This window comes from Schistocerca nitens, chromosome 4, assembly GCF_023898315.1.
Source record: "Schistocerca nitens isolate TAMUIC-IGC-003100 chromosome 4, iqSchNite1.1, whole genome shotgun sequence".
In the NCBI taxonomy this organism is placed as follows: Eukaryota; Metazoa; Arthropoda; class Insecta; order Orthoptera; family Acrididae; genus Schistocerca; species Schistocerca nitens.
Window position 1 is genome coordinate 302,500,857 of NC_064617.1, and position 25,435 is coordinate 302,526,291.

Genomic DNA, 25,435 nt, shown 5'->3' on the forward strand with positions numbered 1-25,435 from the left:
TGTTATAGTTATTGGCCTACAAATGTGCTCTTATGATCAAATAAAAACTGGCAGAGAAAGTAAACATAAAATAGTTAGAAATTATTGGGCTTTTGGGATGTGCTGTCACTTTCTAAAACAGGAAAAAGAGTGATTTTCCTGCTTAATCTGAAATCTTGCTTCATCTTTCAGTTGTCTGCTTCTTTCACAAAATGAGGGGTCAAAGGTTTCAACAGTTGGTGAATACATCTGTGTTTGTTTGTTTCAGACAGTTTGCTGCTTTCTGGTACATAACTATGTTTTCTATATGTATTGTACTGATTACATTTTCATTTTTTGCTACTTCTTCAATAGGTGCCCAGAAAGAGAGAGAGAATGAGAGAGAGAGAGAGAGAGAGAGAGAGAGAGAGAGAGAGAGAGAGAGATAAGAGAAAGAGTTAGAGTTAGAGTTCATGAGTGAGTGACTGTGTTTGTGTTTTAATTCTTGAATTCACATATTAGTAAAAAAATTGTATTTTTCATTGCAGGATGATTTTTCCATGGACATTATCAGCCTTTTTGCACTGATTGTGGTCTTCAGATTACTGGCATTCTTAGCTCTGCTAGCAAGGGCATCACACACACATTGACAAAATAATACCTAATGAGCTACTCATGAGCTCAAGCTGTACAGGATACCAGCAGTAGCAAAGGCAGTGGAAATGCAGGACATTATATGCTTGGAAGCTTGTGCTGGAAATAATAGTGGAGTGTGATATACAACATAGGTCATTATGTGATGTATCTAGAATGAGCAGTTTTGTAAAATTAATGTGCAATTTTATGAAACAATTGTGTGAATTATTATATAGTCTGTGTTTGAAAGTGTCAGGTATAGCTACATGCTGGATTTATAGTTCTCTACGAAGGCTCTGCGTTATGGATTTCCAGGATATCTCCGATACAAACTCAAAAGAGAATATAATTTTTTCCTCAAATATGAGGCTGTGACAAAGTATATTTTAAACATGAAAACTGACTTTCAGGTTTCTGTTTCAATTAGAGAAAATAAATTGCTACCCTCACCATCAGTCATCAATGCAAATTGTATTTAATGAGTGTCAATAGATGTTTGTCAATGACGTTCCATGAGAGTTGGATTATTTCTTTATATAATAATGCTGAAGTGATACAGAGTTAAAAACTCTCAGAGTTTGTTTAGATGGTTCTCTATCTGTTTCCTTGTTCCCTCGAAAATAATGGTTCTTCAAGGGCTTTCCATCCTCATTAATAATTAACTTTTTTCATTGATCTCTCATCATTGCCTCTTAGTTCAGTATCATATGCTCTATGCAGCCTTTATCTAAAACTCATTCCAAATATCACCATTGCATACACTTTCAGCTTTCCTTGTTACGTCATTCTTCAAACTGGGATGACTTTTTTCAGTTGTTATCTTGTTTCCTTTCCCTCTTCACCTATAATTTAACAGAATTCACTATCTGGGTATTATAAAAAAGATATAGACAAATACTTTTGTCAGTTTCAAAGGTATTAGTACGGTCTCATTACTTCCTTCAAGAAAATAATGTGTAGAAATAAGTTGATGATTTCATCCTGTGATAGATCATCTGATGACAAGGAGAAAGACCTGCATATATTTACCATACTTCATGAAAATTAAGATATTTCATAGTCACTGTAATTAGTGAATGTATGATCAATAATTTTTATCACATGTCATCTGACAGTTTGTGATTTAACTACAGATGCATATTCGAGACATCAGGGGCAACTGTTAGCAATACTACAATTGCCAGTTGTACAGAACATAAAGTACAATTTAATTTCCTATACTCAAATGCTATTTTATCTACAATATTACAGAATTCTGTGTCACATAAAAACTAAATACAAAGTCAAAATTTTCTAAATTTGAACTCTTTTAACTCACATGAAAGAGACAGACATAGTAATAGTCATAGCACCTCTAACATCTAATTATAAATTATTTTTTGTAGAGGTTTCTGCATATGGAATTGTATTTATTTTCAATAATCTGTTGCTTGTTACAACTGAGTTTCTCTATAAGGGAACCTCACATATCTTACTGCTGATTTCTGAAAGCAAACAGTAAACTTGTTGTAAAAAACTATAAAATAAACAGTTGACATCAAACAGGTTCTTTACAAAACTGCTACAGTTTATAGATCTGTGGTATAAATGGTACACCCATGTCTAGTACGTTGTCGGAGAGGTGCATTTTCTCACTAGTGATGCAAGAAATTTTTTGTAGCATATTATTTATAAAATGAACTATATTTTGTTTTAATAAAGCTTTTTTCATTTTTAAAATATTGATTTTTCACACTGAGTCTATAAGAGTTTGTTTAAATAAAAGATACTTTAATACAAAAGAAAGTCTTTCCTCTACATTTAACTTCCAGAATCCAACAGAACAGAAAAGCATAAAAGCCTTTTAATCCCAACTCATATAAGATTTCAATACTTATGGTAAGGTTCATTAAAACACATCCAGCTACAGGAGATAAGAAATGAAATTTACATATTTACTTTGATTTCTGTTAAGTATCCAAAACTTAACATTTTGTTAATCACTGGTTTGAAAACAATTCAGACTATTTTTCTTCCTCTGTAATTTTGTTTTCCTTATTACTTCATCCATTGATGTCCACCACACATCCTTTCATTTTTTTCATGATATTTCTGTTCTATTATTACTTTTGAGATGTTGATTCTTGTCACACATCCTCATCTCATTACTGTTGCTTGCAACATCCTATATTTTGCTAATAATAAAGGGAAGTACTAAAGTAGAGGGAATTACTAAAACTAAACAACAATTATGTTAAATCATGGGCATATACAGGGTGGGTGAGAATTAACTCCCTATTAAAATTGTTTATAACTTTTTTTAAATATTTAACCAACTTTCCTTAAATATAAGCACCACCATTATCTACCAGTTTCTGCAAACAGTGGTGGATGTTACTAACAGACTTCTGCAGATAATAGAGCAGTACATTTCCAAGAACTTGGCAAATTTCCTTCTCCAGTTCATCAAGAGTTTTTGGTTTTGTGTGATAAGCTTCTTCTTTCACCTGCCCCTGGGTGAAGAAATCACAGGACATTGGGTCAGGACTCCTTGCTGGCCAATCAAGGGAGTCATGACATCAGAACCAGCATCATGGAAAATAGGTGTTGGGCCACACATGGACGGGATATCCAAAGTGAGGCAGGGCCCCATCTTGCTCCAAGATTAGGTCATTTTAGTTGTTCCATGTGGATACAATACCATTAACATAATTTTCCTGCATATCAATGAATTGCTCTGCATTTACTGTGTCCCAAATGATATACAAATCCACAACTTTTCATGAATGTCATAGCACACCACACTGTGATCTTTGGGCAATACTGGCTTTGTTCAACAACTACCCTCAGATCTTCTGTTGCTCAATAATAACAATTGTGCCAGTTAAACTCTCCAACATGAAACATGGCTTCATCTGATCACAGTATATTACTTAAAATATCGGACCAGTCTTCACACCAAGCAAGCATCACCTCCCTATAATCCAACCGATAATCAGTATTCTGGAATTATTCCTGGCAGTAATGTGATTTCCTTGGACGAAAATTCAACTCTTTCTTCACAACAGTTGGGATCAAGTTGACCCACTTTTGCAAGATGCCTGACTCTGTGATTTCTGAAGACTTCAAGTAAACATTTCCTGAACCTCTTGCACATTTTCCTTCATCCTGCATGCTGAGGGCAGACAAATGCCCATAACATCTCATACAAAACCTGTGTCAGTTAGCTTTAAGTAGAAATTCCTTAGGGTCTTTGCATATACCGACGCAGGAGGTCCTTTCACACTTCGCATCTTCTCTGTAATTGTATCGCGGATTGCCATACTTTGTACTGGGATGCCAGCTGAGCCTACTCATGCAGGGTTAGACTTGCGCCATGGTCCACCACTGATATCTGCAATGACGTAAATGAGATATAATAAGTTCTACCATTGTACGGAACAAAATGTTTTGTTCAATGAAAATTAGTTAAGTATTTAAAAACTTATAAACAGTTTTCAGTAGGAAATTAATCCTCACCCACCCTGTATTTTCAAATACCTATCATGGTCATTCTATAAAACTCTGCTTTTTGTATAATCAGTGTGAAGGTTAATGAATCTAAGGACTACATAAGACTAAATCCTTGAAGAAACAGTAAGAGAGAGAGAGAGAGAGAGAGAGAGAGAGAGAGAGAGAGAGAGAGAGAGAGAGGTGATGTGACTTACCAAACGAAAGCGTGGGCACGTCGATAGACACACAAACAAACACAAACATACACACAAAATTCTAGCTTTCGCAACCAACGGTTGCTTCGTCAGGAAAGAGGGAAGGAGAGGGAAAGATGGCAACCGTTGGTTGCGAAAGCTAGAATTTTGTGTGTATGTTTGTGCGTCTATCGACGTGTCGTTTGGTAAGTCACATCATCTTTGTTTCTAGATATATTTTTCCCACGTGGAATAAATATATATATATATATATATATATATATATATATATATATATATATATATATATATATAACAAAGATGATGTGACTTACCAAACGAAAGTGCTGGCACGTCGATAGACACACAAACAAACACAAACATACACACAAAATTCAAGCTTTCGCAACCAACGGTTGCTTCGTCAGGAAAGAGAGAAGGAGATGGAAAGACGAAAGGATGTGGGTTTTAAGGGAGAGGGTAAGGAGTCATTCCAATCCCGCTCCCCCCTGGAATGTTTCCCTCTATTATATTCATATCATTAATTTGAACCCAACAATTACGTTTGTTATTGTCACTGTTGCATTTCGAAATCTTTTCTGTCGTCTTATTTTCTCTTTCTGTTTTTGCCAGTAGTTTCACTTTGTATTCACCTTCTCCTTTTTACCGTAATCTACTATACAATTTTATCCCGCCTATATATACTCAATAATACGTAACCCACTTCCAAACCATAACCAAAAAATTTTTTTTCCGCTTTCAACACTACCACTGCTATAAAATCCACCGTTTCTAGTTCACAAACAGTTCCTTTCACCTATTAAACAACCATTTCGGCTAGTTCTAATAACTTTCGCTTTATTTCCATTTCCGTTTTTCCCACATCACTGATAATTTTTAACCGCTTCCCACAAGTTTTAACGTCATTATTTCTTCGTCAGACAATTGTTAGCCTCATTTTCATAATCTGCCACCACAAAACCACTCCTTTTAATACATTTGCACGCAGTTTTTTCGAAATTTTCCCGAATTTCTCCGTCCTTTAACGTGTTTTGGCGGCAACACAACCACCTAACCTTTTTTGTACATCGTTGTCTACCAACCCAAGTCCAACATAGCCCAGCTGTAACCAACACTTTTTCGCCTTTTTTCACACCAGATCTCCAGTTACTTTCCAGTTCACTTTTATCTCTCCCCATATATTTTTATTTTCATTTTCATTTCAGCCTCATGTTACACTTTCCACCTTCTAATACCATGTCACCCTCACAACACCCCCACAACGACCGCATTAAGTTTTATTTACATTCCATCCGCGAACATGCCTTTGCCCTAGCCAGATTACGCTCCCATATTCTATTTTCTCAGGCTTGTCTGACATTTGGCATTACCGCCAAAGGCCTCACACTTAAAGTTCCCATCTCTGGCTGCAACCCTTCTTTCCATCAGTCCCTATACCAGTTCCAAACTGAACAATCCATTGCCCTCACCCACCTAATCCTTCACCTACACATCAACTCAGCCAATGAACACACCCGTCAACTCCTATCCTTAATAAAAGTCCTCAATCTTTCCTCTCCCACATCCACACCGGCTGTTCAGAGCATCCTCCTACAGGCCAACCGCAAATTAGAACAGCATGCCACCCTCCACCTCAAAAAACTATCCAATCTCCTGGTTTCCCACATCCGGAAAGGCAACTCACTCACCCTCCACAACCTTTCCAGCAAACCTCAACCTCCTCTCATTGCAAACAGACCCATTCTCTCCCATCTACTCAATCTCCCACTTCCAGCTCCACTATCTCCAAAACCTCAAAATTCCAATCAACACAATCTGGAACCACAACACCCTAATTCAGTAGTTAACCTTTCCTCCAAACCTCTCTCCCAATCCGAAACCTCTGTCCTATCCAAAGGCCCCATCTTCAGCCCCACCCCCAGATTCAACCAAACAGCCCTCGTCAAAGATTTACTGTCCTACACTCGTACTCTCTGCTGGAAATATCCCTTTGCCACGAATAAAAATGATCCTAAACCTACTCCTAATGATCCAACTCCCCAAGACACTATCCAAATTGAACCCTGCCTGGAACAGTTCCGTCCTCCATCACAGCGGGACCCACCTCCTCTTCCTCAAAATCACCCTCTCCAAACCTTCCAGGAATTTCTGACTTCCAGCCTTGCCTCTCAGTCCTTCTTAAAAAACCTTAATCCTACTCCCAACATCACCAATGCTGAAGCCCAGGCTATCCGTGATCTGAAGGCTGACCGATCCATCGTCATTCTTCCGACGGACAAGGGTTCCACGACCGTGGTACTTGATCGTCGGGAGTATGTGGCTGAGGGACTGCGTCAGCTTTCAGACGCCACTACATACAAAGTTTGCCAAGGTAATCCCATTCCTGATGTCCAGGCGGAGCTTCAAGGAATCCTCAGAACCTTGGGCCCCCTACAGAACCTTTCACCTGACTCCATCAACCTCCTGACCCCACCGACACCGCGCACCCCTCCTTCTACCTTCTTCCTAAAATTCACAAACCCAATCATCCCGGCCGCCCCATTGTAGCTGGTTACCAAGCCCCCACAGAACGTATCTCTGCCTACGTAGATCAAAACCTTCAACCAATTACATGCAGTCTCCCATCCTTCATCAAAGACACCAACCACTTTCTCGAACGCCTGGAATCCTTACCCAATCCGTTACCCCCAGAAACCATCCTTGTAACCATTGATGCCACTTCCTTATACACAAATATTCCGCACGTCCAGGGCCTCGCTGCGATGGAGCACTTCCTTTCACGCCGATCACCTGCCACCCTACCTAAAACCTCTTTCCTCATTACCTTAGCCAGCTTCATCCTGACCCACAACTTCTTCACTTTTGAAGGCCAGACATACCAACAATTAAAGGGAACAGCCATGGGTACCAGGATGGCCCCCTTGTACGCCAACCTATTCATGGGTCGCTTAGAGGAAGCCTTCTTGGTTACCCAGGCCTGCCAACAGATTTGGTACAGATTTATTGATGACATCTTCATGATCTGGACTCACAGTGAAGAAGAACTCCAGAATTTCCTCTCCAACCTCAACTCCTTTGGTTCCATCAGATTCACCTGGTCCTACTCCAAATCCCACGCCACTTTCCTTGACGTTGACCTCCATCTGTCCAATGGTCAGCTTCACACGTCCATCCACATCAAACCCACCAACAAGCAACAGTACCTCCATTATGACAGCTGCCACCCATTCCACATCAAACGGTCCCTTCCCTACAGCCTAGGTCTTCGTGGCAAATGAATCTGCTCCAGTCCGGAATCTCTGAACCATTACACCAACAACCTGAGAACAGCTTTCACATCCCACAACTACCCTCCCGACCTGATACAGAAGCAAATAACCAGAGCCACTTCCTCAAACCCAAAACCTCCCACAGAAGAACCACAAAAGTGCCCCACTTGTGACAGGATACTTTCCGGGACTGGACCAGACTCTGAATGTGGCTCTCCAGCAGGGATACGACTTCCTCAAATCCTGCCCTGAAATGAGATCCATCCTTCATGAAATCCTCCCCACTCCACCAAGAGCGTCTTTCCGCCATCCACCTAACCTTCGTAACCCGTTAGTTCATCCCTATGAAATCCCCAAACCACCTTCCCTACCCTCTGGCTCCTATCCTTGTAACTGCTCCCGGTGTAAAACCTCTCCCATGCACCCTCCCACCACCACCTACTCCAGTCCTGTAACCCGGAAGGTGTACACGATCAAAGGCAGAGCCATGTGTGAAAGCACCCACGTGATTTACCAACTGACCTGCCTACACTGTGACGCTTTCTATGTGGGAATGACCAGCAACAAACTGTCCATTCGCATGAATGGACACAGGCAGACAGTGTTTGTTGGTAATGAGGATCACCCTGTGGCTAAACATGCCTTGGTGCACGGCCAGCACATCTTGGCACAGTGTTACACCGTCCGGGTTATCTGGATACTTCCCACTAACACCAACCTATCCGAACTCCGGAGATGGGAACTTGCCCTTCAATATATCCTCTCTTCCCGTTATCCACCAGGCCTCAATCTCCGCTAATTTCAAGTTGCCGCCACTCATACCTCACCTGTCATTCCACAACATCTATGCTTCTGCACTTCTGCCTCGACTGACATCTCTGCCCAAACTCTTTGCCTTTAAATATGTCTGCTTGTGTCTGTATATGTGTGAATGGATGTGTGTGTGTGTGTGAGTGTATACCTGTCCTTTTTTTCCCCCTAAGGTAAGTCTTTCCACTCCCGGAATTGGGATGACTCCTTACCCTCTCCCTTAAAACCCACATCCTTTCATCCTTCCCTCTTTCCTGCTTTCCTCTGTTTGTGTGTCTATCGACCTGCCAGCGCTTTAGTTTGGTAAGTCACATCATCTATATACATATATTATTCAGATTTTCTGATCTGTGGAACATTCTGTCTCAAGACAAATGCTATAAAGTCAAAACTACAATATTACAACACTAAACTATGGAGATAAGTGCAGAGGCAATGTAAATTACTAGAATTACAAATTGCAAGTTAGCAACTATAAATTCACTCCTTCAAAATCATCATCAAAATTCAGATCCTAAGTTTACAACGAGTGAGCTGACAAAAAACTCACAACGACTGGTACTGACTGGAAGAATATACTCGATCACAAGTAGGAGCATAGAACAGAATCAATTAGGCACATAAACCAAGGTTATCTCATGAAAGGAGAAAATAATGAAAAAAAAAATATTAGGCCTATGCTTACAATGTGGGGAGCAACCCATGAATCCAAAGCACACTGGGTACACACCAGAAGAAATGTTTCAACACAACAAAATGAATAAAGTTCATAATCATATATCAATAAGTTTAATCATGTGTAATGAATAATTAGAGGAAGCATCTAGTATCAATCAGTAGTTGTACACTCGTCTTGAGTACACACACACAGTCACGATGATCAGGGGTACCAAAACAGAACTAAGCATGAGTCTGCACACAACTCAGGTGCCAATGAGATACAATAATGCACTACTCAGAGTAAAAACAGGTAATGAGAGTCATAAATAGTACTGAATAATGACATAAAAAAATTAGCTTGAGGACCAAAATCAGTCTGTGAAATCAGAAATGTGTACATCTTGTTATATAATATAGTTTATACATAATTCATGATCACAGATGTAAATGTCTTCCACACTATTTGCTAATTGTTCTTACAAACTAACCTATGTACATATAAACCTAGAAAATTCATTTACAATTGATAAGAAAATACATACTGAGCATTGAGATAAGAAAGTTCATTGAAATGAATGATTGCTAACCTAACAGTGCATAATTTTATCAGATTCTGATATTTACTACATGGTTCATAGAATATACTCCTGAACTTTTTAAAGTTTTCACTTTCCTGTGCTGAACATAACAAATGATTAGTCATAGAATGCCAACCTTCCACAGCATTAAATTGAAGTCAAACAAGATTTAAAGTTACATAATGTCTTGTGAAGTTAATCCCCCTACCTGAAAAAAAAAAAAAAAACATACATTATGTGGAATAACACTGTCCATAGCAGTGACTACTTTTCTAAACAAATAGTTCCTTGAAATTTATATAAATACAAGAATTTTGCATACAGGATAATTTCTTGGCTAACAATTTGCAAATTTCAGTCACAAGACTGATGTGGTTGACAAATTACCCAGCACCTATGATCACTTGAAAGTTGACTGGATCAACAAGAGTGCAGCCATACAGGAATGTGGGAGTGGATCCACCCACATCTTTCAGCTTCCTCCCTAAATTTCTTATCACACACTCCAACAGATAGCTAATTTCCTATCAAGCTTTCACATCAAATCCTGAAATATCATTTTATATACTAAGTATGCTGTTCAATACCTCCATCACATCACACAGCATATGTTTTGCATATCTATATTGAAAAAAATAAGTATTCAGGGTTCTCGTCAGAATGCATTAAAAAGAATAAACAGAGCTAAATGCAATGAAAAAAATGAACTAGCAAGGTAATATACACATATATACTAAAAATGTCTCAAAGTAACATTTACTTAGCAATTAGCAGATAAAACAAACTTATGTACACAAGCAAGACAAACTGGACTTCACTGATGCAGCATCCAACAAATGCCTACAAAATGAGTATGGGCCATAGTCCATGATGTGCTGACATAAGAATTCTGTGTTTAGCTTACACATGTGTTTGATTTGCACACATGATATTTCAAGATAGTATTTACAGTATACATGAATGAAATGAGTCTTCAATCAATGTACCACAACACTCATGACATTACCCACAAGATTTCATGACAATTAAATTTAATCACTTTCTGCAGAGTACACAAGAATAATAATGATATTATTTAACACTAATAACATTCTAAAATAAGAAATTTATACTAGATATTTAATGGCATTGTCACATTTCAAAACTGTAAAAGGATCTACCCATTTAGTCACATGGCATATATGTGTCAAAATCTAAATCATAAATCTATCACATAACAAAATTATATAGTTGTATGAACCTTCAAATATAGTGTATATTTTCTTCCAGACTAGGGATCACTAAGCATCCATGTTCAAAGGTCTTGTCTTCTATACTAAAAGTTAAAAGTATCTGAGATTTTACCAATTTGCTTTGCTTACCTGTAGCTCCTCTTACCTTTACACCTACAGTGGGCATTTCCACAAAATTCTTACTATACTTGGTATTGTCTCGAAATTGTTCAAATACACCACAAATTGGGCTATCTGTATCAATCAAACAGTTGCCTTCCCATTAATCAGTCTTAATTTTTAATGTAAGAACACCCAAAATCTGAATAATCCTCTTTGTTGTCAGACACTTCATGCAAGAGATCACTTTCAATTTCATCAAATGCTACATCCACACAGTCAGCTTTACAGGTCTCATAACATTACTTTGATTACTCATGTTGTAAGGTAAAGATTAGACACAATGAACAGATTCCACGGCACAATTAACATCACTTGTTACAGAAGGAACACGTAACACATTACTGTCAAAATTGCACTTCCTGCTTAGATGTTCTTTCACTTCATTCCACCAATTGAGATGCAAATTTTGAACAGCCACAGCTAACTTATTCCAGAATGCACCATTATCTACTTTATCATCAATCTGGTCCCAAACAAACTTCAAAAAGTTTTCACCTTTATTCTCCAGGCTCACACTTACCTTACCTTTACTGTCTGGATCATTACTCTGCACGACATTAATGAAAAACTGTTTTGACTGGACTGGTATACCATGACCCTCACATACAATATCACATACCCCACTTACCTTAACTGTATTGTCAATGTCATTTACAAATAACTCTGAAACTGCATTATTCTTAAACTCCACAAATACCTGATACTCATCAGCATCATATTCCTCCAAAATTACTTCATCATCAACATCACTGACAATACAAGTCTCATCTCCATCAAAGTCACTTACCTCACCTACGTTCATCTGCAGTAAGCCACCAGTCTCAAGACTTACCAACCTCAGTTACTTCACAGCTGTTGTTCACATTTACATCAAAAATACCACCTAGTTCAGATCCAATACAGTCATCATCTGTTTTCCACCCAAGATGTAAGTGCTACATCAACATAATTAAACATAGTATCCCAAAACTTTTTATCAAAACATAAATGAGAAACCTGATATTCCTTCTGTTCAATTTCAGATACATGTACAATATCATTAACATTGTTATTATTGTCTAATTGCAAGTGTAACTTGGGAGTCATGCACTTGTTATGTTTCCTCCCCCAAAACTGTAGCCCTTCATTGAGGCGAACTGCTGTTTCCTGAGTAACTACTTCTATGATTGTTTCTTCTTCTGAAATGCCCATGGTTATCCCCATGTTCAGAACTTCTCTCTCTGGTGACACTTTGATCCTGATAGAAGTTACCATTATTTTTGTTTCTGTGATTACTCCCATTGTGATTTCCATCATTCCTATTATTGTGGTACATACTTCTTTGTACTATCCTATCCAGCCTGTCAACATATCATAAAAATTGTTCTAGACAATCATCAGGTCTGTGTACTAAATCTCACTGCAGTCTTTCTGGTAATCTCCTTTTAAGTGCATCAATGAAGGCAATTTCGTCAAATGGTTTGTCAAGATGTGCTGATTTTTTTAAGTTGGTTCTTACAAAACTCTTTAAAAGTGCTGTCCCTATTGCTATAATTAAGACCATTAAAAAATTCACTTCTGATTCTCCCCTGTTCTGCTTCTGACCAAAATTTATTTAAAAATCTTTTCTCGAAGTTCTGATATGTTTCCCACTGACTTAAATTTAAATTTACCCATGACAGAGTTTCACCTCCAAGAAATCCTTTAACAAATTTAATTTTTTGATTGTCATTCATGCCTGACACAAAACTATCTCTGCAGTAGTGCAGAAGATCCATGGATGTAAATTATTTGATGGAAAACTTTTGATAGGAGTGTTGGACCATGTAGTACCATTGTTTGAACACAGATTTTAGTTAATATAAATTTTCTGAACTGCTGAAATTTTTTGATCTAAAACAGTTACATTAATTTGCATATTGTTTTCTATATTTAAAATTTTTTGGCTTAAACTGGTAACATTTTGTTGGTTTTTTCCTTCTATGCCCTTGTGTTCAACGCTGATGTCATCAACATTCTTTGATTGTTTCACTGACTCAGCAACAAACTCATTTTCTAAAATAATAAAGTTATCTTCTGAAACATCAGCTTTTTCATTCACACTTTGTAACCCCTCTGATAACCCATTTTTTAACTCTAAAATTTGATTACTAAGTTGATCTATCTGATCTTGTACTCTGTCCATTTTGCTATTGTTTTCAGTTCTTATTTCAGTTAACTGATCATTAACTGCACTAAATTTGCTATTGTTATCTGTCTTCATTTCCTCTAGTTTTGCCAAAATTAACTGCAAAACATCAGTCATTACTGTTTCTTTACTGACTATGATTTCACTCAAGTCAAACATGTCCTGACAGGATCCTGCAGCTTTCCTTTCTACCTCACTTTTACTTTTGTTCCTATTCATTTTTGTTAACAAGCACACCAATCCACAAACAAATTAACTTCAAAAATCGTTTGTACTTATCTTTCCTTTTTGATGTCCATGGTTGTAGTCGTAAAGTCTTCATCACTTTCATTCGATCTGGTCCATCATTATTGGCAGTACATCATCACTGTTGATATAGAGATCCTTTGTTGAGCAACCTTCAGTTTTTTGCCCCATGTGGTCAAAAATTTATTCATAGATAAATTTCAAAAATCAATTAACTAAAGCAATTTCTGCAACATACAAAACTTCATTATTAGTGAATTAGTCATGGATGATGCCCACATTTGTAATCTACCCCTCCTTCCTAGTTGCAGCTGCTGTCCACATTAGTCTTTTATGAAGATTCAAGAGGAGCAAAGATTACAATAAACTTCCTAATTTACTTATCTTTTCATGTAGAGTTGGCTCCAGTTCTTCTTGTCTAGGGGTTTGATTCTTCAAGCTGAAATTCTCACATTTGAGGCCCTCATGATTGAATTGATCTAAATACACTTGAAGGTTGTTGTTGCAGAATTTTCTCACATTTTAGTATATCATAGTCTTTTGATTTTTCACATTAACAAAGCCAAAATTACACTGTTCACACAAAATATGTCTGATCACCTCAGAGGCATGCTTACTACTGCCCTCACTCAGTGGAAATAACAATACGAGGGTGGTCCCATAAGTATCCTACCCAAAAAAGAAAACACAAAAATTTTGGAAAAAAAATGGATTTATTTTTCAGCATAATCTCGTTTCAGCTCTATACACTTTTCCCAGCGATGTTCAATAAGTCCTATACACTTTTTATAATGAGAACTGTGGAACTCCTCAAAATAGCCATTAACTGCCAACATCACGTCTTCATTTGTTGAAATTCTTCGACCACCGAGCCATTTTTTCAAGTTTGGGAACAGAAAATAATCTGAGGGGCTAAATCTGGTTGGTTGGTTTGGTTAGTTTGTTTAAGGAAGGGGGGAAGGGGCCAACTGCGAGGTCATTGGTCCCTTGTTTCCAGTAAAATAATTACACAAGGGAAAGAAGAAAAGAAAGGAGATGTACAGCACAATAACAGGAGAATGGAAGAACCAAAAGAATGACAGGAGGACAACCAACACTACTATGGACAAAAGAGGAAAAGAAAACCACAGAGGGAAGCAAGAAACAGATAGAAGGGATAAAAACAAGAGAGCAGATGACCACGGCTGGCCGACCATGAGAATAAAAAGAAAAAGCCAGCCACTCTGCAACACATTAAAACCTCCAGCCTACAAGCATTAGAGTGGAGAACACAAAGAGACAAAGGACATGTGCAAAAACTTGTATAGAATGATAAAAACCCACTGTCACATATAAAACATAAAACTAGATTGGCCGATGAGCCATTGTCAGCTAAAATTAATGGCAATGAGTCCGGTAACTGAAGAGTCCATCACAGGGCAGCCAAAGAAGGACAGCTCACCAAGATATGGGCCACTGTCAGCCAGGCACCGCACTGACACTGAGGTGGGTCATCTCAGCGCAGGAGGTAGCTGTGTGTCACCCAAGCATGGCCAATGCGGAGACGACAGAGAACCACAGAGTCCCTGTGAGATGCCTGTGTGGAGGTCTTCCACAAATTTTTAGTCTCCTTAATGGCATGCACTTTGTTGTGCATACTGAGGTTATGCCATTTTGTCTCCCAAAGCTGCAAAACCTTGCAGTATAGTACTGAACACAGGTCAGTTGCAGAGAAGCTGAGCTCCATAAGCGGTTTCCGCATAGCCTGTTTGATCACCCTGTCGGCAAGTTCGTTGCCTGGGAATCCGATGTGACGTGGGGTCCAGACAAACACTACTGAACAACTGGACAATTTCAGGGCATAGATGGACTCCTGGATGGTTGCTACCAAATGAAGACAAGGTTAGCACTGGTCAATAGCTTTTAGGCTGCTCAAGGAGTCAGTACACAGAAGAAACGACTGCCGAGGGCATGAATGGATGTGCTCAAGAGCACGAGATATAGCCACCAGCTCGGCAGTGAAAACACCGCAGCCATCAGGCAAGGAATGCTGTTCAGTATGTCCTCCAAGGATATACATGAAGCTGACATGATCATCAGCCATCAAGCTGTCGGTGTAAACCACTTCATGGCCTCGGTTCATGTCAAGAATCGAGAGGAAGTAGCAGTGGAGAGCTGCGGGGTTAACTGAGTTCTTATGGCCAAGTATAGGTGCTAAATTCAAGGACTCCAGTTCAGAAAGAAGGGATCGGACATGAACTACAATTGGAAGCCCTGTCCTGGGCCGCCAATGTGGGAGATGAACCACCGTGGGTGGGAAAAGCAGATGGTAATTTGGAGCACATGAGAACTATTAACATGTGCAATATAACTGGCCAGCAGTTGTGCACACCTAAGCTGCAGTGGAGGGACTACGGCCTCCACCAGGATGCTGGTCACCGGACTCATCCTAAAAGCTCCTGTCACTAGATGAATGCCACAGTGGGTTGAGAAAGCACAATGCTGAGAGTGCCACTGAACCATAAACCAGACTCCCATACTCAAGGCGAGATTGAACAAGGGCTCTGTAGAGCTGCAGCAGCATAGAGTGATCTGTACCCCAGTTGGTGTTGCTCAGGCAGCGGAGGGCATTTAGAGGTGCTGCCAGCACTTCTGCTTAAACCAGTCCTAAGAATCAATATGTCTCCACTACAGTGAGTGGATCATCATTAAGGTAAAGTTCTGGTTCCGAATGAACTGTATGACACTGACAGAAGTGCATAACACATGACTTTTTGGCCGAAAACTGGAAACCGTGAGCTAGAGCCCATGACTCTGCCTTATGGATGACTCCCTGCTGCTTAGCAACATCAGTACTGGTGGAGCAGTACGAAATGCAGAAGTCGTCTGCATACAGAGAAAGTGAGACGGACGGCCCTACAGTTGCTGCTAGACCATTAATGGTCACTAAAAATAAAGATACATTCAATACAGAGCCCTGCGGGACCCCATTCTCCTGGATATGGGGGGAACTATGGGAGGCACCAACTTAGACATGGAAAGTACGAAGTGACAGGAAATTTTGGATAAAAATTGGGAGCAGGCCTCGGAGACCCCACTCGTATAATGTGGCAAGGATATGATGATGCCAGGTCATGTCATACACTTTTTGTAAATCAAAAAGATGGCAACCAGGTATTGGCATCTGGAAAAGGCTATTCAGTTGGCAGACTCGAGGGACACAAGATTATCAGTGGCAGAGCGACCCTGGTGGAAGCTGCCCTGACATGAGCCAGTAGGCCACATGGCTCCAGGACCCGACCCAATGGCCGACACACCATACATTACAACAGATTACAAAGAATGTTGGTGGGACTGATGGATTAAAGCTTACAAAGAATGTTGGTGAGGGTGATGGATTAAAGCCAGATCCAAAGAAAGTGGAAGTGATACAGCAATATCCACAACAAAAGACTACAACACAATTGAAGGCATTCCTGGGTTTAAGTGGATATTATCATTGATTTTTAAGTAATTGTAGTAAAATGGCAAAGCCGTTATATGACATCTTGAAAAAGGGAGCTGTCTATACATGGAGAACAGAACAAGGAGAGGCGTTTCAACAACTGAAGGAAAAGTTGTTGAACCCTTCAATACTGAATTATTCTGATTTTAATAAAGACTTTATAGTCACAACTGATGTGAGTCTGAGCTGTATAGAAGCCATTTTAAGTCGGGGCATACTTGGTAGTGAGAGAAATTACAGTACTATTGAGAGGGAACCTTATTTGTTCAGGCACAAGTTTACAATTTGTACGAATCTTAAGCCACAAATGTGAATCAGCAGTATCTCAGATCCGTCATCCCAACTGTTTAAATTCTGGATAAAATTGGAGGAGTATGATTACCAAATTATCTATAAAGGCAGTAGAAGGAATTTGGTTGCAGATGTCCTCTCAAGAATATGGAACATCAGGGCAACCGAAATAATGATACAAAACAACCTGCAAGGAATGTTAATGAGCAAGAATCAGGTGATAACACACAGTCAAACGTGACCATGAATGACCAAGAGACCATGACAGATGTTCCCAAAGGGTGACATGACAGCAATTCAGCATAAGGATAGTTTAAGTCAGAAAGACAAATTGAAAATTCTTAAACAGTATCATGTCTCCCCAGTCGGTGGACACCAAGGCATAGACAGACCTATAAGAACAAGTCGAAAAGTATTTTATCTGAGATGGTGCAAAAGCTGATATCAAGCAGCATATTTGCAAATGCAAAGGCTGTCAAAGGAATAAGATAATGCAAAATAGAATAAAGATGCCTATGATCATAAACCCCAGAACACATGTTCGAACATTGTAATGTGTATATTGTAGGCCCACTCACTCAAACAGATCTACATAATAAATATATACTTATCTTTCAAGGTGCCTTAACCAAATTTTTAATAGCAAAACTGATCAAACAGCAAGATGCAGAAACAGTCACTAGAGTAGTGATAGAGAAGAAGTACAATATATTGCCGATATTACTCAGTGACATGGATAGTAATTTTATGAGTGAAACAATGCATCAGGTATGCAGATACATAGACAAATACAATACTACCAGTTATCACCCACAAGCCAAAGGAGCATTAGAACGAACCCATTGTACCACAATACATCGACACAGATCAACTAAATTGGGACACTTGGGTTCCATATGCAATGATTGTATTTAATACCACGCCTCATAGTATAGCAATCTATACTCCACAGAATTGTTCTTTGGAAGAGTATGTAATGTGCTGGAAGTATTAAAGAAAAAGCTGGCAGAGGCCATCTACAATCACAATTATTATGTAATTAATTTGAAGGTAAGGTTGAGAATAATGCATCAGAATGCAAGAGAAGTAATGGCCCAAATGAAAATCAAAAATAAAGAATATTATGATAAGACACAGAATCCAAAAACGCTCTGACAAGATGATAAAGTTTTTCTGTTTGATGAAAGCATGCGACGTGGTCGCTCTAAAAAGTTAGTCAGTGGCGCAGTCCAAACACTGTTATTGAAGTTAAAGGACCCAATGTAGTCATTCCGTTAAGACAAAATAAATGTCTAAAAGTGCATGCTAACAGATTAAGAGTTCTTACAGGGTCATGGTAATGCACTCAAGAGTAGGATTGGCCATCCTAGTTTTTGGCATTACATCAGTAGTGCAACAGCAAGACTTGCTAGTGACAAAATTTCAGTCATCCTTAGGATTATATTATAATGACAAAAGTATGGGCAGTCTGTACAGTGTCACCCTGAAGAATTGTAAGTTATTTTAATCTATCAGAATTAAGTAGAAATTTGAATCAACCAAAAATTTTGTATTAAGAGATGTCGATCTTTGCCATAAGAAATTGTTACAACTTAATAAGAGCACCTTCAAATGTACTAGTGCAAAACAGGCTTTATGTTGGGATGTACACAAGGTGTAAAATTCACAAAGTGTAACTGAGCAGTTACCTAGACATGAGCACAAGATTCAAAAGTTCAGAATTCTAAATTTTGTTGGAGATATAAGCAAGGTACCATTTGGGACTTTGGATGAAAATGATGCTGCCTATTTTAAGGATAAGATCAACAATCTGGTTGATTTGGGGAAGGGGACCAAACACTGAGGTCATCAGTCCCAACAGATTAGGGGAGGCTGGGGAAGGAAGTCAGCTGTGCCCTTTTAAAGTAACCATCCTGGCTTTTGCCAGAAGCAATTTAGGGAAATCGCAGAAAATGTAAATCAGGATGGCTGGATGCAGGTTTGAACCATTCTTGAAGGGGACAAAAAGAATTATTACAATTATCAAAAGAACAGGTAATGATCATCAAGGCCATTTTACATAGTTTTAATCATGCTGTTAGATCAACTGCAAGAAATTAGTAGATTATTGCAGAAGGAATGCTGAAGCTAAAGCAATGTGTTGCACATTATGAAAATACCACTGATCGATGGCTGCAAAAAATTACTATTTCTGTCACTCTAAATGAGCACCTTATACAGTTAATATCTATATTTAATGAATTGGAACAAGCGTATGATTTGTTAACCACAGCAATAGTAAAAGCACAGCAGGGTATCTTGGAACTGCATTTAATTAATCCCAAAACTAATTAATTAATTAATAAATAAATTAATAAATTAATTAATCCCAAAACTAATTAAAGATGAGATTACAGACAAGCAATTTCCTTTAGCACTTATTAAAGAAATAAAGGTAATTGACTTAGATGTATTTATTGCTGGAAATATATTGAGTTATTTGTTACATATCCTATTAGTTGACACCAGCATACTTCATGTTTATAGGCTGTGGTCATTACCAGTCAAATTAGGTAGCACTAAAAGAATGTACATGTATATAGCTCTGGAAAAGAAAATTCTATTAAGGGACAATGTTAAGAGACAATAAGAAAAATGAAGTAATGAGCAAATATTATGTAATAAGACTGAACCAAATCTTAGCATCTGTAAACAAACCTTTGTCTTGTTATCTACCTATGACCAAGAAGTGTGTGAAGCAAGAATGCTTCAACCTGTTACTAAGATTCCTGACAATTGTATACAAAAATACACTGTGTTAAGTGAGATTGTATAGATGCAGATTAGAGGTAATGAATGGCTATTTGTAGTGGCTAAAGAAGAAGGATTTACGATTTTGTGTAACAACCAATAACCATCCAACACAGCTATCAGCAGAACAGGTAAATTAAAGTTCACGAGTAAATGTAAAGGGTATGGAACTCAGATACTGATAGAGTCTGAACATATCACTAGACTGAATGTCACAATTAATGATATTGGTACCTAACTTCAACATGGATACTGATTGTTGTCTAGTGAACTAAGGAAAACTAAATTACCTTTGTACTTAACTATTGCACTGGTAGTAAGAAACTAGATGATCTGATGCCCGCAGGACATAAACAAGATGAGTTAGAAAGTGAAGTTTCATATCAATGAAGAACTGTACTTAATTTGTTCACAGTTGATAATATATCCACTTGGGATTATGTGGGGTCAAGTATAGTCATATTAATCATGATGTTATGTATTTGTAGACATTGTAAATGTTGTTGAGATTATTTTAAATTCTTCTGTAGAACATGGGAGATGACTGTTGTAACAGAATCTGAGTGAGAAATAAAATTGTGAGATGGTGCAATATTAAGCCAGTCAGGTTGAAAGGGTTACCGTTGAGCTCATGCCAAGTTGATATGAGACCAGACCAAGTAAAACAATATTATGGGAATGGCCCTGCACTCCAAACAAAGATTTTGATGTCGAGCAAATAAGGCCATTAATGTTCTTTTCAAAACCATAAGTGTTAATGAGATACAGCGCAAATTCTTGCAACTGACTAATCATAGTCTATCCGTTCCCGGGATTGGAATAACTCCTTACCCTCTCGCTTAAAACCCACATCCTTTCGTCTTTCCCTCTCCTTCCCTCTTTCCTGATGAGGCAACAGTTTGTTGCGAAAGCTTGAATTTTGTGTGTGTGTTTGTGTGTCTATCGACCTGCCAGCGCTTTCGTTCGGTAAGTCACATCAGAGGGAAACACTCCACGCGGGAAAAATATATTTAAAAACAAAGATGATGTGACTTACCATACGAAAGTGCTGGCAGGTCGATAGATACACAAACAAACACATACATACACACAAAATTCAAGCTTTCGCAACCAATGGTTGCTTCGTCAGGAAAGAGGGAAAGACAGGGAAAGATGAAAGGATGTGGGTTTTAAGGGAGAGGGTAAGGAGTCATTCCAATCCCGGGAGCGGAAAGACTTACCTTGGGGGAAAAAAGGATAGGTATACACTCGCACACACACACATATCCATCCGCACATACACTGACACAAGCAGACATTTGTAAAGGCAAAGAGTTTGGGCAGAGATGTCAGTCGAGGCGGAAGTACAGAGGCAAAGATGTTGTTGAAAGACAGGTGAGGTATGAGCGGCGGCAACTTGAAATTAGTGGAGGTTGAGGCCTGGCAGATAACGAGAAGAGAGGATATACTGAAGGGCAAGTTCCCATCTCCGGAGTTCTGACAGGTTGATATTAGTGGGAAGTATCCAGATAACCCGGATGGTGTAACACTGTGGCAAGATGTGCTGGCCGTGCACCAAGGCATGTTTAGCCACAGGGTGATCCTCATTACCAACAAACACTGTCTGCCTGTGTCCATTCATGCGAATGGACAGTTTGTTGCTGGTCATTCCCACATAGAAAGCGTCACAGTGTAGGCAGGTCAGTTGGTAAATCACGTGGGTGCTTTCACACGTGGCTCTGCCTTTGATCATGTACACCTTCCGGGTTACAGGACTGGAGTAGGTGGTGGTGGGAGGGTGCCAAGGTAATCCCATTCCTGATGTCAAGGAATCCTCAGAACCTTAGGCCCCATACAAAACCTTTCACCTGACTCCATCAACCTCCTGACCCCACTGACATCCCGCACTCCTACCTTCTACCTTCTTCCTAAAATTCACAAACCCAATCATCCCGGCCGCCCCATTGTAGCTGGTTACCAAGCCCCAACACAACGTATCTCTGCCTACGTAGATCAACACCTTCAACCCATTACATGCAGTCTCCCATCCTTCATTACAGACACCAACCACTTCCTTGAATGCCTGGAATCCTTACCCAATCTGTTACCCCCAGAAACCATCCTTGTAACCATTTATGCCACTTCCTTATACACAAATATTCCGCAAGTCCAGGGCCTCGCTGCGATGGAGCACTTCCTTTCACGCCGATCACCTGCCACCCTACCTAAAACCTCTTTCCTAGCCAGCTTCATCCTGGCCCACAACTTCTTCACTTTTGAAGGCCAGACATACCTACAATTAAAGGGAACAGGCATGGGTACCAGGAAGGCCCCCTCGTATGCCAACCTATTCATGGGTCGCTTACAGGAAGCCTTCTTGGTTACCCAGGCTTGCCAACCCAAAGTTTGGTACAGATTTATTGATGGCATCTTCATGATCTGGACTCACAGTGAAGAAGAACTCCAGAATTTCCTCTGCAACCTCAACTCCTTTGGTTCCATCAGATTCACCTGGTCCTACTCCAAATCCCATGCCACTTTCCTTGACGTTGACCTCCACCTGTCCAATGGCCAGCTTCACACGTCCGTCCACATCAAACCCACCAACAAGCAACAGTACCTCCATTATGGCAGCTGCCACCCATTCCACATCAAACGGTCCCCTCCCTACAGCCTAGGTCTTCGTGGCAAACGAATCTGCTCCAGTCCAGAATCCCTGAACCATTACACCAACAACCTGAAAACAGCTTTCACATCCCGCAACTACCCTCCCGACCTGGTACAGAAGCAAATAACCAGAGCCACTTCCTCATCCCCTCAAACCCAGAACCTCCCACAGAAGAACCACAAAAGTGTCCCACTTGTGACAGGATACTTTCCGGGACTGGATCAGACTCTGAATGTTGCTCTCCAGCAGGGATACGACTTACTCAAATCCTGCCCTGAAATGAGATCCATCCTTCACGAAATCCTCCCCACTCCACCAAGAGTGTCTTTCCGCCATCCACCTAACCTTCGTAACCTCCTAGTTCATCCCTGTGAAATCCCCAAACCACCTTCCCTACCCTCTGGCTCCTACCCTCGTAACCGGCCCCGGTGTAAAACCTGTCCAATGCACCCTCCCACCACCACCTACTCCAGTCCTGTAACCCGGAAGGTGTACACGATCAAAGGCAGAGCCACGTGTGAAAGCAGCTACGTGATTTACCAACTGACCTGCCTACACTGTGAAGCTTTCTATGTGGGAATGACCAGCAACAAACTGTCCATTCGCATGAATGGACACAGGCAGACAGTGTTTGTTGGTAATGAGGATCACCCTGTGGCTAAACATGCCTTGGTGCACGGCCAGCACATCTTGGCACAGTGTTACACCGTCCGGGTTATCTGGATACTTCCCACTAACATCAACCTGTCAGAACTCCGGAGATGGGAACTTGCCCTTCAGTATATCCTCTCTTCTCGTTATCCGCCAGGCCTCAACCTCTGCTAATTTCAAGTTGCCGCCGCTCATACCTCACCTGTCTTTCAACAACATCTTTGCCTCTGTACTTCCGCCTCGACTGACATCTCTGCCCAAACTCTTTGCCTTTACAAATATCTGCTTGTGTCTGTATGTGCGGATGGATATGTGTGTGTGTGCGCGCGAGTGTATACCTGTCCTTTTTTTCCCCCTAAGGTAAGTCTTTCCACTCCCGGGATTGGAATGACTCCTTACCCTCTCCCTTAAAACCCACATCCTTTCATCTTTCTCTCTCCTTCCCTCTTTCCTGACGAAGCAACCATTGGTTGCGAAAGCTTGAATTTTGTGTGTATGTATGTTTGTGTTTGTTTGTGTATCTATCGACCTGCCAGCGCTTTTGTATGGTAAGTCACATTTATATACATATGGATGAAAAATTATGTGCATAAAAGGGTATATTCTGCATTGGTTTTAATATAGTTATCAATATACAATCGTACAACAAATGTGTTTTTGATGTAATGGGGTGTCATTAGGGAAAATAGTAATATGCGTACACTCACCTCGAAAAAACTGTTTGTGTATCTTCTGTGTGTTCAAGAAATTTGACAAACAAACACTTTCTGTATGTAATATTGTATATTTTGTAATCATCTTGTATCTTTTGTGTCAGAGGGTTGCAAATTTTGATAATTGTGTGTAATCGTATATTTTGTGTCAGAAACTTGTAAACTGTGATCAAAGGAATGAACAGGAAAATTGAATACTTGTCTTACAAGAATGGAATAAGCTGTGTTTATAATTATGCTTTGTAATCAAATCAAAGAAGCACAGAAGAACTGAATTACGTTGTAAAAGAGAAATGTAAGCGTATTATTGCATAAAAGAAGTAATCAATAAAGAACAAACTCGTTTGAGAGAGAGAGAGAGAGAGAGAGAGAGAGAGAGAGAGTGTCTTTACTGATGAAGGCTGTGGCAGAAAGCTATATGTGAGTGTCTTTTAATCATGGTTGTCTGCAACTTGGCGTGTCTTTTTTAAAGTAAGCAGCAATCTACCTTTTCCAACACTGTTGATATTCCTATATGGAGTTTCCATTGTTTGAATAAGTTTAAGAGATACATATAACACATGAAAATTTTGCTTTCTCAGAGATGGAGACTGCAAAATTTTCAACAGGAGGGGGAGGTGTCACAAATAAATTGCAGTTGGGTATAGATTAAGCTGTCGTCATTCAATAGAGACCTGCGATATTGTAACACAATGGTGGAAGTTGCTGCTCACTAGATTTATGTCCTTTGGAGGCCTGGAAAGTCTCCACACACAGGGTGGTTACACAAGTAACAGATCGGAAGAAACTAGAGCTGCGTAGCATGTGATAAGAGTAAGCTTCCATATGGAGGGACTACATGACCAAATGAAGGTCAGAAAGTGTCCAGGGCATAGGAGTTTCCCCAGAGATTGTGGAAATGTCACATGAGCATATATAAACAACAGCTTGACCAGCTTGAGCCGCCTGGGTGGCCGAGCGGTTCTAGGCGCTACAGTCTGGAACTGCGTGACCACTACGGTCGCAGGTTCGAATCCTGCCTCGGGCATGGATGTGTGTGATGTCCTTAGGTTCAATGCAGTCTCTGAGCTACTCTTCTAGGGGCAGCACTTATATTTTTGCAACATCTAGTTGCACAGGAGAAAGAAAGCTGGCGTTCTACGGATCGGAGCTTGGAATGTCAGATCCCTTAATCGGGCAGGTAGGTTAGAAAATTTAAAAAGAGAAATGGATAGGTTAAAGTTAGATATAGTGGGAATTAGTGAAGTTCAGTGGCAGGAGGAGCAAGACTTCTGGTCAGGTGAATACAGGGTTATAAATACAAAATCAAACAGGGGTCATGCAGGAGTAAGTTTAATAATGAATAGGAAAATAGGAACGTGGGTAAGCTACTACAAACAGCATATTGTGGCCAAGATAGATATGAAGCCCACGCCTACCACAGTAGTACAAGTTTATATGCCAACTAGCTCTGCA

At 39.7% G+C, this 25,435-nt stretch overlaps 1 protein-coding gene across 1 annotated transcript in view; it reads left to right on the top strand.

Moving 5' to 3' along the window:
• The window catches only part of LOC126251333 (protein white-like), a 271,024-nt gene extending 268,686 nt beyond the window's left edge, over positions 1–2,338 (top strand). Inside the window, exon 13 of the mRNA XM_049951677.1 lies at positions 507–2,338. Within this exon, the coding sequence (XP_049807634.1) occupies positions 507–608 (102 nt within the window). The 3' untranslated portion in view covers positions 609–2,338. The remainder of the gene's footprint in view (positions 1–506) is intronic.
• The last annotated feature ends 23,097 nt before the right edge of the window (positions 2,339–25,435 follow it).